This window comes from Pelophylax lessonae (assembly GCF_965119305.1).
Source record: "Pelophylax lessonae genome assembly, chromosome: 2".
NCBI classification, from domain to species: Eukaryota; Metazoa; Chordata; class Amphibia; order Anura; family Ranidae; genus Pelophylax; species Pelophylax lessonae.
Genome location: NC_138769.1, coordinates 547,704,797 through 547,723,779, shown reverse-complemented (window position 1 = coordinate 547,723,779; position 18,983 = coordinate 547,704,797). Strand labels below are relative to the sequence as shown.

General features: G+C 45.5%; 1 protein-coding gene across 1 annotated transcript in view; it reads right to left on the bottom strand.

The window, feature by feature from the left end:
- LRRC63 (leucine rich repeat containing 63) overlaps positions 1-18,983 on the bottom strand; it is a 117,767-nt gene that overhangs the window by 26,392 nt on the left and 72,392 nt on the right. Inside the window, exons 6-9 of the mRNA XM_082246813.1 lie at positions 17,752-17,802; positions 17,424-17,569; positions 4,658-4,756; positions 3,468-3,604 (exon numbers count right to left, since the gene is read on the bottom strand). Coding sequence (XP_082102939.1) covers positions 3,468-3,604; positions 4,658-4,756; positions 17,424-17,569; positions 17,752-17,802 — 433 coding nt within the window. The remainder of the gene's footprint in view (positions 1-3,467; positions 3,605-4,657; positions 4,757-17,423; positions 17,570-17,751; positions 17,803-18,983) is intronic.

The window sequence follows — 18,983 nt, the reverse complement described above, 5'->3', positions numbered from 1 at the left end:
AGGCTGAATCCAGAGTCATCCCCGGGAAGTCCAACTTGGTAGATGGAATCAAGGCTGATTTTCGAAAATTCTGAGTCCATCCGAGCTCCTGCAGAGTTTTCACAGTGATGTCCAGATCCTCCTGCAGGACATAAGATGATTCCGTCCTCAGAAGATCATCTAGGTACCCCAGTACCGAATTCCCCTGCTGTCTGAGCAAGGCTAGCACCCGGGCTAATACTTTCATGAAAACCGGAGGAGCCACAAACTGATAGTGCTCCTCACCTATGGCAAATTGTAGAAAACGTTGATGCCTGACGTAGATCGGGACATGAATGTGCGTGTCCTTGATGTCGATGAAAGTCCCCTTGAGGAGGAAAAGCCACCACCATACGGATGGATTTCATTCTGAATTTCTGAACCCGCACAAAGTGGTTCAGGGCTTTAAGATCCAGGATTAGTAGAACCTTCCCCTCCTTCCTGGGTACCGCAAAGAGGTTTGAATAAAACCCCTGAAACCGTTCTGACAGTGGAACCGGGACTATTACCCCTTGTGACAAAATTTCCTGCACCGCTCCTAGAAGGCCTTGAAGCCGATCAGGGGACAGTCTCAGATTGGAGGGGAAGAACCTTGCCCTGGGCAAGGATCGAAATTTGATTTTGTAGCCTGACCAAATCAACTCGAACACCCACTTGTCCTGGACAAAAACGAGTTCCATGGGTCCGGAAAGAACTGAAGAAATCCCCCCACCCCTACAACGCGTGAGGGCGTCCCTTCAGACGGAAGAGGTCTTTTCCTCAGAGCCAGAAGGACCCGCTTTAGACTTACCACCCTAGGATCTCTTGGAGCTCCCTGAGAAGGGATGAGAAGATTTCGACCCTTTGTCCTGCGACCTGGCGGGACAAAAAGGCCACTTGTGAGCCGAAAAAACAGGACCAAACCTGCGGCGGGGCTCTTTGCTTTTAGAAACCTGTAAAAGCAAGGTGCTCTTGCCTCCCGTGAGCCCCTTAATGATTTTTTTCATGGACGCTCCAAACAGACGGTCCCCTACAAAAGGAAGATCTGTCAGAACCTTCTTGGAGGCTTGCTCCGCAGACCAACATTTTAACCATATCATGCGGTGTAAAGTCAGCGACGCTCTGCAGGCCAATGGGGCCGCATTCAAGGGCGCATCACAAATATATTGCAACCCCTGTATCAAATGGTCCACAAACTCCACCATTTCATGAGGATGCTGACCCTCCTTCCAATCCTGGCGTAGGAGTTTTGCCCATTACGTCATGGCCTGAGAGACCAATGTTATGGCAAACACCGATCTTAGGATAGCACCATCAGTTTTTGTAAAAGAGACTCTTCCAAAGGATACCTCCAAGCAAAACGCTTAGGTATCCCAGCTATGCGTTTCGGAGACCCCCACTGACTAGTGACAATCTCGTCAAAATAAGCGGGGAAAGGGAACACTTAAGTCACTCTGGATGGCCTGCGGGTGCCAAATTGCACCGGAGTGGCATACGCAGCATCCGCTGCATCCTCCATCTTTAAAGTGTCTCGCCCTGACACAATCAGTGCTTCAACCAGCGCTTTCTCATAGTCATGGGGTGACTAGCGTCCGTGGTGGCTATTTGAGCCTCAGAGTCTAAGGAGATGGATGAGGCAGGTGAAGGCGGAGGACGCTTTTTGCCAGGCCCTTTTTGCAAGACCAGGTCCACTTTAGTCACTAACGACTGTAATACAGCCATCATGGCTGCCATGGCCGAGTGAGACCCTGAGGATCCCCCTCCCCCTCTAAAAGTGGGTCCGGTGGTGAGATGAGTTCTGCAGGCTCCATGAACTCTGGTGTTACAGCGCCCCAATAAAATCTATGTATATATGCAAGTATATAGCTATACCCGTGGGACTACAAGTCTCAGCACCACTGCCTGAAAGTAACAGAGGGGGAGATACCCCCAGGACTCACCACCGCTGTCTCAGATGAAGAGAAAGAGCGCCAGCCACAGCACGCTGATCCCAGGAAACAGGAAGCGGCCATGCCACCACTAGAGGTGGCCGCCTCCTCATCACTCGTCGCGGCTACAACAAAATGGCCTCTGCTGCCTTTCAGGCAGTCACCTGCAGAATGACTGCCGACTCCGGGAACATGGTGGCCGAGTAGTCACACGTGTTCCCATTTCCAAAACTGCGGCGCACGAACCAGCAGGGGAGCAGCCCAGCAGAGCATACAGGCATCTAGCTGCTCATCATGCTGAGCGGCCTGGACAGGCAGATCCCAACACACCTCGATCCTGCTCTATCACTGAAGTGATAGTCCAGAGAACACATCACAAAAAAAATAAAATTACATATGTCAATCATTCACCAACCTGGGGAAAAACCCCTACAGAGGGAACCCGGGGGGCTGAAGGAGAGGGGGGAAAGGAGGGGAGGACCCATGAGACCTACAGACCCCAGAGTCCCAAGGGGGCGGGACACTATTTACCAGGAGCCAGGCGGGGGTTCACTCTGGGCAGGTCACCTCCCCAATTCAGCACGGGGGTGCTGCGGTCCAGGGGGACGCTGCGACTCTGGCCGCGACCAGGTCGTATGGTTCCACGCGAGGTGTCCCTCCATGGGACCCTGTTGCGGCCGACCTAGCGCAAAGCTAAGGCCTGCACGCGCTCGCTGGCCATACTGGGATGACTGTAAGGATCTAGGATATCCAGTGCGTCACCCAGTCTGGCAGTTGATTGAAGTTCTCACAGGAACAACTTGATTGCAGAAAAAAAACAATAAAAGGAAAAAAAAATTCTGTTTAAAAAGGAAAAAAAAGATGCCAGGACCAAAGATCCCAGCCGGGAGCTAGGTCCTTACTCCTGAATTGGCAGATAATAACTGAGATCCTGGAACAGGAAGTGGGAGTATACCACCTGGGACTGCCCCGTGGGCGTAGTTAAGTTTTGTTAACTCTTGTTAACCCTTTTCTGCCTAGTGTCCTACTCCTAGGAAGTGTAGCATAACCCATCCATCTAATGGAGATATGAAGCTGTGTCTGTCAATAAACGAAAGAGAAAGAGGGATTTTTTTTTTAACTCTGAGTAATGATCACTGTAATAAGCAATATACACAGTGCAAAGGTTTTATTCATAAAACCTTGCATACTACTGTGTTGCTGTGATTAGTCACAGCAATCACATGATACAGGACCTTTGATTGGCCCTGGTACCATACAATCACTGTGGCCAATTACAGAGATCACAGTAGTAAGCATCATGAATGACACCTTTACTTACTTGTGTAACTGTGATCTCTGTGATTGGTGACAGCAAATGGTACCAGGGCTGCTCTGAGCGATCAGTAATATTACAGATCGTGAGCAGTTCTGGGTGGATACATACTCTCAGGAATTAGAGAGCACCTGCCCAGCCGTTTATGTACATTGGCTGAGCTGGAACTGGTTAAGTTAACTTTTAGCACATGCATGCACCATGCTTTGGACGGGACAAATGCATACCCTTCTGGCAGAGAAGATAGGGAGCAAAATGACACTATCAAAGTTCTGAGCTTCTTTAGGTTGTGGATCCCAAATGGAATGTCTCTGACGGGGTTGTTTCTAAATTTTAGAAATTCCAAATGTTCTAGTCTGTACACCTGAAACATAAATGAATTACAATGTTTACTGCAGATCATTTATTTTCAGTTAGGGGGTGAAGAAAAATATTTTTCAATTACTTGAGAAATAAAATGCATTTTTTAATATTCCTTTGTATATTACTGTGAAAGATTTATGATATGTATATACTGTATATATACATACATACCGAAACAGAAAACAGCCATTAACACAACCCTGTCATAAAAACTAAACTGGACAAATACTTACCTCTTCTGCAGCCCAGTCTCCCGAATGCTATTCCTTTGAAGAGGGATCGTCCATTGAAGTCTGCAAAGCCAACACTTCCAGCACTGTTCATCTGGTCCCCCACAGTGTTCAGTGGTTCCTCTCACCGATATAATGCAAATGTGAAGAACCGATAGCAGCCGAGTAAGTCAGTGAAGTAAATTATCCAATTCTCTCTTTGTGTGGATCCTGGACTTAATTTACTAAAGAAGAGCATATTTACTTTGCTCAGTGAATTTTCAGTTGGATAAGTTAAAATTCAGCTTGCAAAGAATACCCAACCATGTGTAAGTAGAAAAAAATATATTTTTTTTCTTGCACACAGTTGGATGATTAAATTTAGAAAAGTTTCTCTTTATTCACTAAGCTACGTGAAAATTCACTTTACAAAGTGAACATTCTCTACTCTTTTGGTAAATCCACAGATAAATCAGAATTTATCAAAACTGGAGCAGACAGAATCTGGAGCCGTTGTGCATAGTAACCAATCAGCTTCTATATTCAGCGTGTTCAGTTAAGCTTTGAAAATGAAAGATAGAAGCTGATTGGTTGCCATGTGCAGCTATGCAAGTTTTGATAAATTCCCCTGATAATGATCTGTGATCCTGTGTCATAGGTGCACATTGCACTTTGTATTAAATGGTTATTTGTAAAATAAAATATTATATACATAAAAAAGAAAACTAAATAAAAAAAAGACTGTAAAAAGTTATACATTTGAACAAATGAACCTGACCCTCAAACTATCCTTTTTAAACAATCATGTATCAATGTTCCTAATTCACAGAGTGAACGCGGCTTACCTCTGTAGGAAATTGCCAGAATTCATTAAAAGACAAGTTGAGGTAGAATAAAGTATCATACAAGGGAGTCAAATCTGGAAGTTTTGATATAAAATAGGCCTGGTAAAAAAACCAAAAAAAAATCAGAAGTGTTAAACAATGTACTATATACAGTAGACCTTCTGCTAAGCCAGTAGTCTCCAAACTGTGGCCTGAGGGCTAGATGTTTCCCCTTGCTAGCCTTTATACGGCCCTTGGGCACTAATTTTCTACTGACACTAACAGTGGGGCAGTGTTCATCCAACTGACACCAACAATAGAGGAATTTACCTCCCACTATCATCAATGATTGGGCACTATTCCTCCCACTGACACTAATGAGGGGGTACCATTCCACCCGATGACACCAATGATGGAGCACTATTCCTCCAACTGATTCCAATGATGGGGCACTCATCCTCCCAGTGTTACCAATGATGGGACACTGTTCCTCCCAGTGTTTCCAATGATGGGACACTATTCCTCCCAGTGATACCAATGACAGGGCACTATTCTTCCTCCTACTGACCACAGGCAATATGTAACTGAACACACCACCCCTTAGGCATTGTTTACCCTCACTGGGATATTTTCTATCTCCACTGGCCACAATTCCCCCCCCCCCCCAAAAGTCTTATAGTCAGTAAACTGGCCCTTTGTTTGGAACGTTTTGAGACCCCTGTGCTAAGCCATGGAGCAAAAAACCTTAATAAATCTGGATAGTACAAGAATTAGTGACTGTTGACAAGTACCTTTGATTTTGACATGAACAGATGGCAACTGTGTTGTCATCTGCCGCCTCCACATCAGGAGAAAAATCCCGCTGGAGACAAAATCACTGGCTAATTTTCAAAGCAAGCATTAAAAGAGGTGCAAAGTCAAGATTTCTTTCCACAGATACAGCATGCCAGACACACAGTATGGCTACACAAAAATAGAAAACTAGTATCAAACAGAAGTCCAATCTCCGTTTCAACTCATATAGGTTTAAGTGTATCTAAACCCAAAAGCAAAAATGTATAATACTGCAGCCTAACAGACCTTAGATCAGGGCTTGACAAATTTGCTTTGAATCTAGGAGGCAGCTAAAAAAGTTAGGAGCCACTTTTTTTAACTAACAAATCTTACAGGTGGACAGACGTTTTTGCATTTTTTGCACACGTTTAAAAAAAGAATTTTAGGCGTAAAGATTAGTGTTGAGCGAACACGGACTGTATTATTCGTGTTCGTACCGAATAATTGGATTTTTTTTACCCGAACACGGACACGGACACTTTACTGTATGTTCGGGTAAAAATCCGTGTTCGGTCGTTTTATTTCCGGGTTTTGCATGCTTTGGCGCTCTTTTCATGGCGGGCTTTCAACAGCCAATCAACAATCGTTTAACTGGTGTGCCTTAAGCCATCCCAGCCATGCCTGCAAATGTCTTAGTAGCTGTGATTGGCCGTCTGAAGCATGTGACCAAGTCTTTATAAGTTCGAGGCAGCCGCCGCAGCAGCGTCATTCTGCTGCTTAGCTAAGGGACAGAGCACACATCAATGTGCTGGCTGCTGATTAGGGAGAGATAGGCAGGAAAAAACCATTTGTGTCCGGATAGAATTGAGGGACAGGTCGGAGTGTTTAGGCAGGGCGAGTTGTAGGCATTTTAGGGATAGAGTCTGCTGAATTATAGGGTCAGTGTCTTCTACAAACTACAATCGATATTGCTGTGTGGGGGGTGGGGTGAATCTGCACTCAATCCTGATCTACGATCTCTTCTCAATCCTGTTAGGGACAGAGTCTGCTGAATTTTAGGGAAACTGTGTTCTACAAACTACAATCGATATTGCTGTGTGGTGTGGGATTGGAGATAGGCAGGTGTCAGTGATCCACATCCATTTTTCTGTGTGTGAGCTGCAGTGAACACAATCTTTTTGGGCTGCAGTGAACACAATCTTTTTGGGCTGCAGTGAACACAATCTTTTTGGGCTGCAGTGAACACAATCTTTTTGGGCTGCAGTGAACACAATCTTTTTGGGCTGCAGTGAACACAATCTTTTTGGGGTGCAGTGAACAAAATCTTTTTGGGGTGCAGTGAACACAATCCTTTTTGGTGTGCAGTGAACACAATCTTTGTGGGGTGCAGTGAACAAAATCCTTTGTGGGGTGCAGTGAACACAATCTTTTTGGGGTGCAGTGAACAAAATCCTTTTTGGGGTGCAGTGAACAACATCCTTTTTGGGGTGCAGTGAACACAATCTTTTTGGGGTGCAGTGAACAAAATCCTTTGTGGGGTGCAGTGAACACAATCTTTTTGGGGTGCAGTGAACACAATCTTTTTGGGGTGGAGTGAACAACATCCTTTTTGGGGTGCAGTGAACAAAATCCTTTTTGGGGTGCAGTGAACAAAATCATTTTTGGGGTGCAGTGAACACAATCTTTTTGGGGTGCAGTGAACACAATCTTTGTGGGGTGCAGTGAACACAATCTTTTTGGGGTGGAGTGAACAACATCCTTTTTGGGGTGCAGTGAACAACATCCTTTTTGGGGTGCAGTGAACACAATCTTTTTGGGGTGCAGTGAACACAATCTTTGTGGGGTACAGTGAACAGAATCTTTGTGGGGTGCAGTGAACACAATCTTTGGGGGGTACAGTGAACACAATCTTTTTGGGGTGCAGTGAACACAATCTTTGTGGGGTGCAGTGAACACAATCTTTTTGGGGTGGAGTGAACAAAATCATTTTTGGGGTGCAGTGAACAACATCCTTTTTGGGGTGCAGTGATCAAAATCCTTTTTGGGGTGCAGTGAACACAATCTTTTTGGGGTGCAGTGAACAAAATCCTTTGTGGGGTGCAGTGAACAGAATCTTTGTGGGGTGCAGTGAACACAATCTTTGGGGGGGTACAGTGAACACAATCTTTTTGGGGTGCAGTGAACACAATCTTTGTGGGGTACAGTGAACAGAATCTTTGTGGGGTGCAGTGAACACAATCTTTGGGGGGTACAGTGAACACAATCTTTTTGGGGTGCAGTGAACACAATCTTTGGGGGGTACAGTGAACACAATCTTTTTGGGGTGCAGTGAACACAATCTTTGTGGGGTGCAGTGAACACAATCTTTGGGGGGGTACAGTGAACACAATCTTTTTGGGGTGCAGTGAACAACATCCTTTTAGGGTGCAGTGAACACAATCTTTGTGGGGTGCAGTGAACAACATCCTTTTAGGGTGCAGTGAACACAATCTTTGTGGGGTACAGTGAACAGAATCATTGTGGGGTGCAGTGAACACAATCTTTGGGGGGTACAGTGAACACAATCTTTGTGAGGTGCAGTGAACACAATCTTTGTGGGGTGCAGTGAACACAATCATTGTGGGGTGCAGTGAACTCAATCTTTGTGGGGTACAGTGAACACAATCTCATACTTCTGAAGATTTGAGAAGTTCCATACTCCCCCTACTCCTCATCTAGCCTTTTAGGGGTACAAACAATAGTAATTGGGGCCTAGTGTGGTTGTGTACGTGTGATATACATACACTTTTTTTGGATCATATTTTCTATTCCGCTATTTAATCAAAAACCTTTGGGGATCAGTTAAATTGGGGGATAGTCTGTGTTGGTACGTGTGAGAGAGATCCACCTTTCCAAGTTGTTGGGGTTCATCTCATACTTCTGAAGGTTTGAGGGTGCTGCCTGTTCCATACTCCCCCTACTCCTAGCCTTTTAGGGGTACAAACAATAGTAATTGGGGCCTAGTGTGGTTGTGTACGTGTGATATACATACACTTTTTTTGGATCATATTTTCTATTCCGCTATTTAATCAAAAACCTTTGGGGATCAGTTAAATTGGGGGATAGTCTGTGTTGGTACGTGTGAGAGAGATCCACCTTTCCAAGTTGTTGGGGTTCATCTCATACTTCTGAAGGTTTGAGGGTGCTGCCTGTTCCATACCCCCCCTACTCCTCATCTAGCCTTTTAGGGGTACAAACAATAGTAATTGGGGCCTAGTGTGGTTGTGTACGTGTGATATACATACACTTTTTTTGGATCATATTTTCTATTCCGCTATTTAATCAAAAACCTTTGGGGATCAGTTAAATTGGGGGATAGTCTGTGTTGGTACGTGTGAGAGAGATCCACCTTTCCAAGTTGTTGGGGTTCATCTCATACTTCTGAAGGTTTGAGGGTGCTGCCTGTTCCATACCCCCCCTACTCCTCATCTAGCCTTTTAGGGGTACAAACAATAGTAATTGGGGCCTAGTGTGGTTGTGTACGTGTGATATACATACACTTTTTTTGGATCATATTTTCTATTCCGCTATTTAATCAAAAACCTTTGGGGATCAGTTAAATTGGGGGATAGTCTGTGTTGGTACGTGTGAGAGAGATCCACCTTTCCAAGTTTTTGGGGTTCATCTCATACTTCTGAAGATTTGAGGGTGCTGCCTGTTCCATACCCCCCCTACTCCTCATCTAGCCTTTTAGGGGTACAAACAATAGTAATTGGGGCCTAGTGTGGTTGTGTACGTGTGATATACATACACTTTTTTTGGATCATATTTTCTATTCCGCTATTTAATCAAAAACCTTTGGGGATCAGTTAAATTGGGGGATAGTCTGTGTTGGTACGTGTGAGAGAGATCCACCTTTCCAAGTTGTTGGGGTTCATCTCATACTTCTGAAGGTTTGAGGGTGCTGCCTGTTCCATACCCCCCCTACTCCTCATCTAGCCTTTTAGGGGTACAAACAATAGTAATTGGGGCCTAGTGTGGTTGTGTACGTGTGATATACATACACTTTTTTTGGATCATATTTTCTATTCCGCTATTTAATCAAAAACCTTTGGGGATCAGTTAAATTGGGGGATAGTCTGTGTTGGTACGTGTGAGAGAGATCCACCTTTCCAAGTTGTTGGGGTTCATCTCATACTTCTGAAGGTTTGAGGGTGCTGCCTGTTCCATACTCCCCCTACTCCTCATCTAGCCTTTTAGGGGTACAAACAATAGTAATTGGGGCCTAGTGTGGTTGTGTACGTGTGATATACATACACTTTTTTTGGATCATATTTTCTATTCCGCTATTTAATCAAAAACCTTTGGGGATCAGTTAAATTGGGGGATAGTCTGTGTTGGTACGTGTGAGAGAGATCCACCTTTCCAAGTTGTTGGGGTTCATCTCATACTTCTGAAGGTTTGAGGGTGCTGCCTGTTCCATACTCCCCCTACTCCTAGCCTTTTAGGGGTACAAACAATAGTAATTGGGGCCTAGTGTGGTTGTGTACGTGTGATATACATACACTTTTTTTGGATCATATTTTCTATTCCGCTATTTAATCAAAAACCTTTGGGGATCAGTTAAATTGGGGGATAGTCTGTGTTGGTACGTGTGAGAGAGATCCACCTTTCCAAGTTGTTGGGGTTCATCTCATACTTCTGAAGGTTTGAGGGTGCTGCCTGTTCCATACCCCCCCTACTCCTCATCTAGCCTTTTAGGGGTACAAACAATAGTAATTGGGGCCTAGTGTGGTTGTGTACGTGTGATATACATACACTTTTTTTGGATCATATTTTCTATTCCGCTATTTAATCAAAAACCTTTGGGGATCAGTTAAATTGGGGGATAGTCTGTGTTGGTACGTGTGAGAGAGATCCACCTTTCCAAGTTGTTGGGGTTCATCTCATACTTCTGAAGGTTTGAGGGTGCTGCCTGTTCCATACTCCCCCTACTCCTAGCCTTTTAGGGGTACAAACAATAGTAATTGGGGCCTAGTGTGGTTGTGTACGTGTGATATACATACACTTTTTTTGGATCATATTTTCTATTCCGCTATTTAATCAAAAACCTTTGGGGATCAGTTAAATTGGGGGATAGTCTGTGTTGGTACGTGTGAGAGAGATCCACCTTTCCAAGTTGTTGGGGTTCATCTCATACTTCTGAAGGTTTGAGGGTGCTGCCTGTTCCATACCCCCCCTACTCCTCATCTAGCCTTTTAGGGGTACAAACAATAGTAATTGGGGCCTAGTGTGGTTGTGTACGTGTGATATACATACACTTTTTTTGGATCATATTTTCTATTCCGCTATTTAATCAAAAACCTTTGGGGATCAGTTAAATTGGGGGATAGTCTGTGTTGGTACGTGTGAGAGAGATCCACCTTTCCAAGTTGTTGGGGTTCATCTCATACTTCTGAAGGTTTGAGGGTGCTGCCTGTTCCATACTCCCCCTACTCCTCATCTAGCCTTTTAGGGGTACAAACAATAGTAATTGGGGCCCAGTGTGGTTGTGTACGTGTGATATACATACACTTTTTTTGGATCATATTTTCTATTCCGCTATTTAATCAAAAACCTTTGGGGATCAGTTAAATTGGGGGATAGTCTGTGTTGGTACGTGTGAGAGAGATCCACCTTTCCAAGTTGTTGGGGTTCATCTCATACTTCTGAAGGTTTGAGGGTGCTGCCTGTTCCATACCCCCCCTACTCCTCATCTAGCCTTTTAGGGGTACAAACAATAGTAATTGGGGCCTAGTGTGGTTGTGTACGTGTGATATACATACACTTTTTTTGGATCATATTTTCTATTCCGCTATTTAATCAAAAACCTTTGGGGATCAGTTAAATTGGGGGATAGTCTGTGTTGGTACGTGTGAGAGAGATCCACCTTTCCAAGTTGTTGGGGTTCATCTCATACTTCTGAAGGTTTGAGGGTGCTGCCTGTTCCATACCCCCCCTACTCCTCATCTAGCCTTTTAGGGGTACAAACAATAGTAATTGGGGCCTAGTGTGGTTGTGTACGTGTGATATACATACACTTTTTTTGGATCATATTTTCTATTCCGCTATTTAATCAAAAACCTTTGGGGATCAGTTAAATTGGGGGATAGTCTGTGTTGGTACGTGTGAGAGAGATCCACCTTTCCAAGTTTTTGGGGTTCATCTCATACTTCTGAAGATTTGAGGGTGCTGCATGTTCCATACTCCTCTTCCTCATCCTCCCTTTAGGGTAGGAAAAAATTTAATCGGGCCTAGTCTGTGTTTGTACGTGTGAGATACACAGTTTTTTATCCTATTCCGCTATTCAATACACACCCTTTTGGTGTAAAAAACATTAAATTGCGGCATAGTTTGCATATTTGACATTTGCATATATTGTGCCTTGTTGCGCTGTTTTGGGTACTCCACCAACATGGCCAGTGGCAATGACGCCATTCTCAGCTTAACTATCCCACTTCTATGCCTCCTTGAAAAAACAATTTGGGCGATGATGGAAGAGGATGTGGCACAGGATGAGGAGGAGGAGGAGGAGGATGAAGAGGTAACATTTCAAAGGCTTTCAGGGCAGTCATTCGCAAGGGGCTCCGAGGGTGGGTTCCTGCACACACAAACGCCAGGGACACAATTGTCCAGCAGGGGCACAGTTCTGGAGGATGAGGAGGATGAGGAGGAGGAGGAGCTGGAGGAGGAGATGGAACCATGTTCACAGCAGGGTGGCACCCAGGCCAGCTCATGGCCATCACTGGTGCGTGGCTGGGGGGATACAGAGGACACGGACGATACACCTCCCACAGAGGACAGCCTTTCGTCGCCTCTGGGCAGCCTGGCACACATGAGCGATTACATGCTGCAGTGTCTCCACAACGACCGCCGAGTTGCCCACATTCTAACTTGTGCTGATTACTGGGTGGCCACGCTGCTGGATCCCCGTTACAAGGACAACGTACCGTCCTTAATTCACTCACTGGAGCGCGATCGCAAGATGCGCGAGTACAAGCGCACGCTGGTAGACGCCATGCTGCTGGCATTCCCATCTGACAGCGGGGCCACAGTGGAAGCACAAGGCAGAGGAGGAGGAGGAGGAGGTCGCCAACGCAACCAGGGCACCGCCAGCACCTCAGAAGGCAGGGTTAGCATGGCCGAAATGTGGAAAAGCTTTGTCAGCACGCCACAACAAACAGCAGCACCAGCAGCTCAGATGGAACGTCTTAGCAGGAGGCAGCATTTTACCAACATGGTGGAGCAGTATGTGTGCACACGCCTACATGTAGTGAATGACGGGTCTGCCCCCTTCAACTTCTGGGTCTCCAAATTGGGCACATGGCCTGAGCTTGCCCTTTACGCCTTGGAGGTGCTGGCGTGCCCTGCAGCCAGTGTATTATCTGAACGGGTATTTAGCACGGCTGGGGGCGTTATAACAGACAAGCGCAGCCGCCTGTCCAGAGACAATGTGGACAAGCTCACGTTCATTAAAATGAACCAGGCATGGATCCCACGGGACTTTTCCGTACCTTATGCAGAATAGCAATGGATACCGACCTTACCCACCCATTGTTCCATTTTTGCTCTTTCTCACTCTTTTGGGGTGTACCCTCATTTAAAATTTTTGAAAAGAAGCAGTGTTGGCTACCTCGTCCTCCTCCTCAGGGCCAGATTAATGTAGGGGCTATTGGAGCTGCAGCTCCAGGCCCCTACCTTTTATATAGGCCCCGGGTTGGCCATATTCACTGTTACCGCTCTTCTGTCACTTGTAAACACAGAAGTCTGGCTTCTATGCTCGCTTCCCCAGGCAGCACCCTCAGAACCTCCCCACACAGCGTGAAGGCCGGACAAGGAGGGACAGTTGGCGATGCATGGATGTGTTTATGGGCTTCAGAGACAGCATCCCATGTTGAATTAGGCATGCATGGCTGCACCCTTCCTCCTCTGGGTGCATGGCAAGGCACGGCCCTTAAGGCCCTTCAAAATCCTCAGCACCAAGCCCATGATGCTGTTAATCCGGCCCTGGTCCTCCTCCACCGCCGCTTCCACCTACACCGCCCATAGGTGTGCGCAGCCTATTGCATTAAGGTGTGCACCCCAAAGTTGAAATACACATGCATGTGTTTGCCAGCAGGGAGAGTAATGTATCGGGGCCATGTACCTGTAGGCAAGGAGAAATAGAGCAGAGCAGGTCCCAGGGAGATCTTTCCCATCTCCTCACTGGCAATGCTATGTGCCCTAGGTGATTAGGGTGTGCCCAGGCACACCCAGCACACCCTGTGCGCACGCCTATGTCACCGCCACATCCACCACCACCTCAACCTCCCTCCTACTCCATATGGGCCTCGTCCTTCAGAGATGAAGAAGAACATTGTTTTATTTTTCTGTTTTTTTTTGTTGTTTTAAGTTATTTCCCTATCCACATTTGTTTGCAGAGCACTTGCCATGCTCTTAATTACGTTTTGCTGCCATTTGCAGCACTCTAGCCCTTTCCTTTGGTGTTTTAGAGCCATTTTAGTGCCTTAAAGTTCGGGTCCCCATTGACTTCAATGGGGTTCGGTGTCCGGGAAAAGTTCGGTAAAAGTCCGGCACACGGACCCGGACTTTTTTTTAAAGTTCGGCCGAACCCGTCGAACACGGACATCTAGGTGTCCGCTCAACCCTAGTAAAGATTACATAAAACTCCAAAACATTACATATTTTCTGAAAGCAGACACCCTAGAGAATAAAATAGTGGTAGTTCCAATTTTTTATGTCACTTAATGTTACTGCAATGGTCTAGGAAACACAAAATTTCAGTAAAAAAAAAAAAACATTAAAAGTTTAGGGGGCACAAAAATGCAATTAAAAATTGACTCTATTTTTTGGTAAAACATAAAAGCCAGGTAAATAGATACCAAACATGTAAAACCCTAAACATGTCAGTACCCTATATTTTCCATAGGCAACGCTTTGAAAGCCCCCTATAAGTCATCAGTTTAGCATCCCTGGGGAGGTCTGGTGTTAGAATTATTGGTCTCATTCGGACATGAGCGGTGATATGGAACGTGTATTGCAAACAGGGTTTTTTTGGCGTCGTTGACAAAAAGTCCCCACGTGAGGATTTTTTTTGGTGACAGGTTCTTTTTATTGAGACATCCAGGATCTAAAAGACACTGCATGGTCTCCCCTGTGCTTCACTGAATGTAATGCAATGCATTACATTTTTTCCCGGCCTTGAAAACGAAACCCACTGCCAGTGCGTTCAGAAGCAGTTGTGTTTTGACAGAAAAAATGCTTGTAAGCGCGTTAACGTGTTTTAAACGTGTGTTAAGTTTAGGCGAGTTTAGAGCTTGAGCATTAATTCATTTCAATGCCCAGAATAAATTATTATTCTGGCTAATATAATTAACTATTGTCCAATTGCTAGAGTATCTAAAGCTGGTACACTAGTAGATTTTCGGATGAACAACTTACAATAATTTCCAGTACATTCAATGACTTGATCAATGTCATTCCAAAGTACTTCAAATTTTTATTTGCTTTGAACATTCAATTTTTGAATGAATGGAATTTACTAAACAAAAAACACATTCGCTGTTAGAAATTCAAAAAACTTTCCATCCCGCTCCTTTGATCTTCCTAAAACAAAAAATTTAGAACAAACTTCTACTAGTGTGTTCCCAGCTTAACATTACAGTGCAGCTGACATGAGACAGGAAGTGTGTTACTGCCTGGATCACCAGGTAAAAACAAAGGAAAGAAAGGCTACAAAAGAAAACAAATGCAGCCACCACATTTAAGGGTTGGTAAGCTACAAAATATAAAATTTTTGTTCTGGATGTAGATATGCTTTAACTACCCCCAAATCTGGCCCGCTAGCCCGCCATGTCATGTGGCCCTCACACCCAGTTTTTCAGCCGGAAGGTGTCGGAATTCCATTCTGCCACCTCCAGCTCACACCCTATGCTCGCCAGTCACCACTCACCGCTGTCACTTGTAAACACAGAAACTTTATGTGTTTACAAGGACAGCTTTGTTCTTTGTGGCTCCTGGCAGTAACAGATCCCTGCGCGCACTCAGGGCAGGGACATATCTCCAGAATCTGACAGACAGAATGATCTCCCTGAAAGGCGAGGCTGAGCCTCCCACACTGGTACACCCACATGGGTATGGCCACCTACACAGGGAGGTACTAGAGCAGGGCCAGGTAGGAGAGAGAGAGTAGAGATGCATAGAAGCTTTGGAGAACTTAAAAGGGGATGAGGGCTGTGGATGTGTAGAGGGAGATGTGTGCAGAGGTGGGGGAGGGAGGAGAGTGGTCAGAGCTGACGAGAAGGGGTGAAAATGAGATATGAACAGCCTGTGCTTTACAACTAAACTCTGCACTCTAAGTATGTGCACTCCTTAACCATGCACTCTGTACACAGTGCACCCCTGAATTCTGCACTCTGTACATAGCATACTCCCAAACTCTGTACGTAGCGTGCTCCTGAACTCTGCACTCTGTACGTAGCACGCTCCTGAACTCTGTACGTAGCGCGCTCCTGAACTCTGCACTCTGTACGTAGCGCGCTCCTGAACTCTGCACCCTGTACGTAGCGCGCACCTGAGCTCTGCACGTAGCGTGCGCCTGAACTCTGCACTCTGTACGTAGCGCACGCCTGAACTCTGCACTCTGTACGCATCACACGCCTGAACTCTGCACTCTGTACGCAGCGCACTCTTCAACTCTGCACTCTGTACGCAGAGCACTCCTCAACTCTGCACTCTGTACGCAGCGCACTCCTCAACTCTGCACTCTGTACGCAGCGCACTCCTCAACTCTGCACTCTGTACGCAGCGCACTCCTCAACTCTGCACTCTGTACGCATCACACGCCTGAACTCTGCACTCTGTACGCAGCGCACTCTTCAACTCTGCACTCTGTACTCAGCGCACTCCTCAACTCTGCACTCTGTACGCAGCGCACTCCTCAACTCTGCAATCTGTACGCAGCGCACTCCTCAACTCTGCAATCTGTACGCAGCGCACTCCTCAACTCTGCAATCTGTACGCAGCGTACTCCTTAACTCTGCAATCTGTACGTAGTGTACTCCTCAACTCTGGACTCTGTACGCAGCGTACTCCTGATCTCTGCACTCTGTACACAGCGTACTCCTGATCTCTGTACGCAGCACACTCCTGAACTCTGCACTCTGTACGCAGCACACTCCTGAACTCTGCACTCTGTACGCAGCACACTCCTGAACTCTGCACTCTGTACGCAGCACACTCCTGAACTCTGCACTCTGTAGGCAGCATACTCCTGCACTCTGCAAGCAGCATACTCCTGAACTCTGCACTCTGTAAGCAGCATACTCCTGAACTCTGCACTCTGTACATAGCGTACTTCTGCACTCTGTACGTAGCACACTCCTGAACTGTGAACTCTGAACACAATGCACTCCTGAACTCTGCACACAGCGCACTCCTGAACTCTGTACACAGCGAACTCCTGAACTCTGTACACAGCGCACTCCTGAACTCTGTACACAGCGCACTCCTGAACTCTGTACACAGCGCACTCCTGAACTCTGTACACAGCGCACTCCTGAACTCTGCACTCTGTACATACCGCACCCCTGAACTTTGCACTCTGTAGTACTGAACCCTGCACATAGCACAACATTGAACCCTGTACTCTGCACCCTGCCCTAGCTCTATTCCATGCTATGATAGCCATGTGGGAGGAGACCCTGATTTTGCACACTCTTTGGCACCATTCTGTCTCCTGTTTGGACTAATAGTGATGACTATTACATTGGTGCTGCCAACTTTAAGCTCCTTTTGTACTGCAATTTAACTAGTATACTGTATCTCTTTCCAGAGCCTATAGAATACACTCTCCCACTGTAAACTGACTTCAACTTTCAAATGGTGTGTGGTACTTCATTAAACAGATTTTGGTCTAGCTGAATTTAAAAATGATTCTGTGACTTCTGAAGCAGTGTATAACTAAGTTTTATATACATTTGTCTGGAGTTCTCACCTTGAGACTTAAGGCATGTCCTCCATGTACTAGGCATTCAAGCATTGCAAGGTCACAGTATGTTTCCAATACTTTACTTTGATCCTTATATATGGAATCAGAATTTCTGAAATGTTGTGACTTGTATAACTGATGGAGAGAGTCTTCTTGAAAAAGACAAAATAATAATCATAAAAACATTCAGAATCTTACAATTATGCCTACATGCACAGAAACAGAGAACAGGCCTCTGCATATTAGAGTTTATACAGCTGTATACTGTGTTGGGCCCTCCAATTAGAAAATACAAATAATATAGTATATGAAAAACAAATAAAAGGAAATGTACCTAGAGCTCCTGCACTTTCTTCACCACCCTTCATCATTGCTTGCTGCTGTTCTGCAATGCAAAATAAACATGTTAGCAGTATTTTCAGTTTCAAATAATTATAGGTAACAAACACATTTGCCCCTGTAAACAAAAAGGAGCAAGTGAAAGGAAGCCCAGAACCGTATAAAACCTTGCTCACCCGGCGCACAACCTATATACTATCTAAACCACTAAGCAGCTGCTATAAAATAACACAATGTATAAAAGGTGTGTACAGTAAAGTGTCTAAGCATCTGGCTTCCACTATATCAACACACTAGCAGCGCTGTAAGAGTCCACAGAAAATGAACTAAAATAAATAAATAAAATAAATAACTATGTGCAGGAAGAAATAAGCGTTCATGCATAAAGTCCCAATGTTAGTCAAAGGATCAAAGTCCAAAGACTGTGAATCCGCATAGAGACTTGTCACTAAACCAAAAGCGCAGGAGACTTCCACCTCACCACAGTGTATACCCTTAAAGCAGAGTTCCACCCTGGTTATACATTTTTTAATAAAAAATACCCCCGGGACAGTCAGGGCTAGCACATTCCACAATGTTTAGCCTCTGATCTGTCCCGGGTTGCACTTACCTTTTGGGAGAAATACTTACCTTGAAAATGTCTTGTCCAGCGCTGCCATCTCAGGTGTGGGCAGCTTGAAGCCAGCGCAATCCTCTTCCGCGTCCTCTTCCTTCTTCTTCGGTCCCACGATGCACTGCACCAGCCCCGACGTCACTTCCGGTGCGCACGCGTCATCCCTCCACAGCTTCTGGGCATGCCCAGAAGCTGTTTAGAAGGGAATGACGCGCGCGCCCTGGAACTGACGTCGGGGCCGGTGCAGGCGCAATGATTCCTGGGAGCGATGACGTTCAGCTCCCAGGAATCATTGCAAAAGCCAGGAAGTGACGAATCGCCGCGGCCGCCGAGGGGAGGAAGAAGGAAGTAAGGTGAGTATATTTTCTATACAAGGTAAGTAAAAAAAAAAAAAAAAAAATTGCGATTATCCATTTGTTTTTCAGGTGACCCGGAGCGAGAAGATGGAGGTAAGTATAAAATTAGGGTGGAACTCCGCTTTAAGGTTGGGGACTCACCAGATATAAAAGAAATATGCGCCAAAACAACTGGTATACAAGATCTGCCAACCGCCTCCAACAGCAGGGTAATTTCAACCGGATGAGGACAAACTAGATGACTCCCAGCCAGAGGTC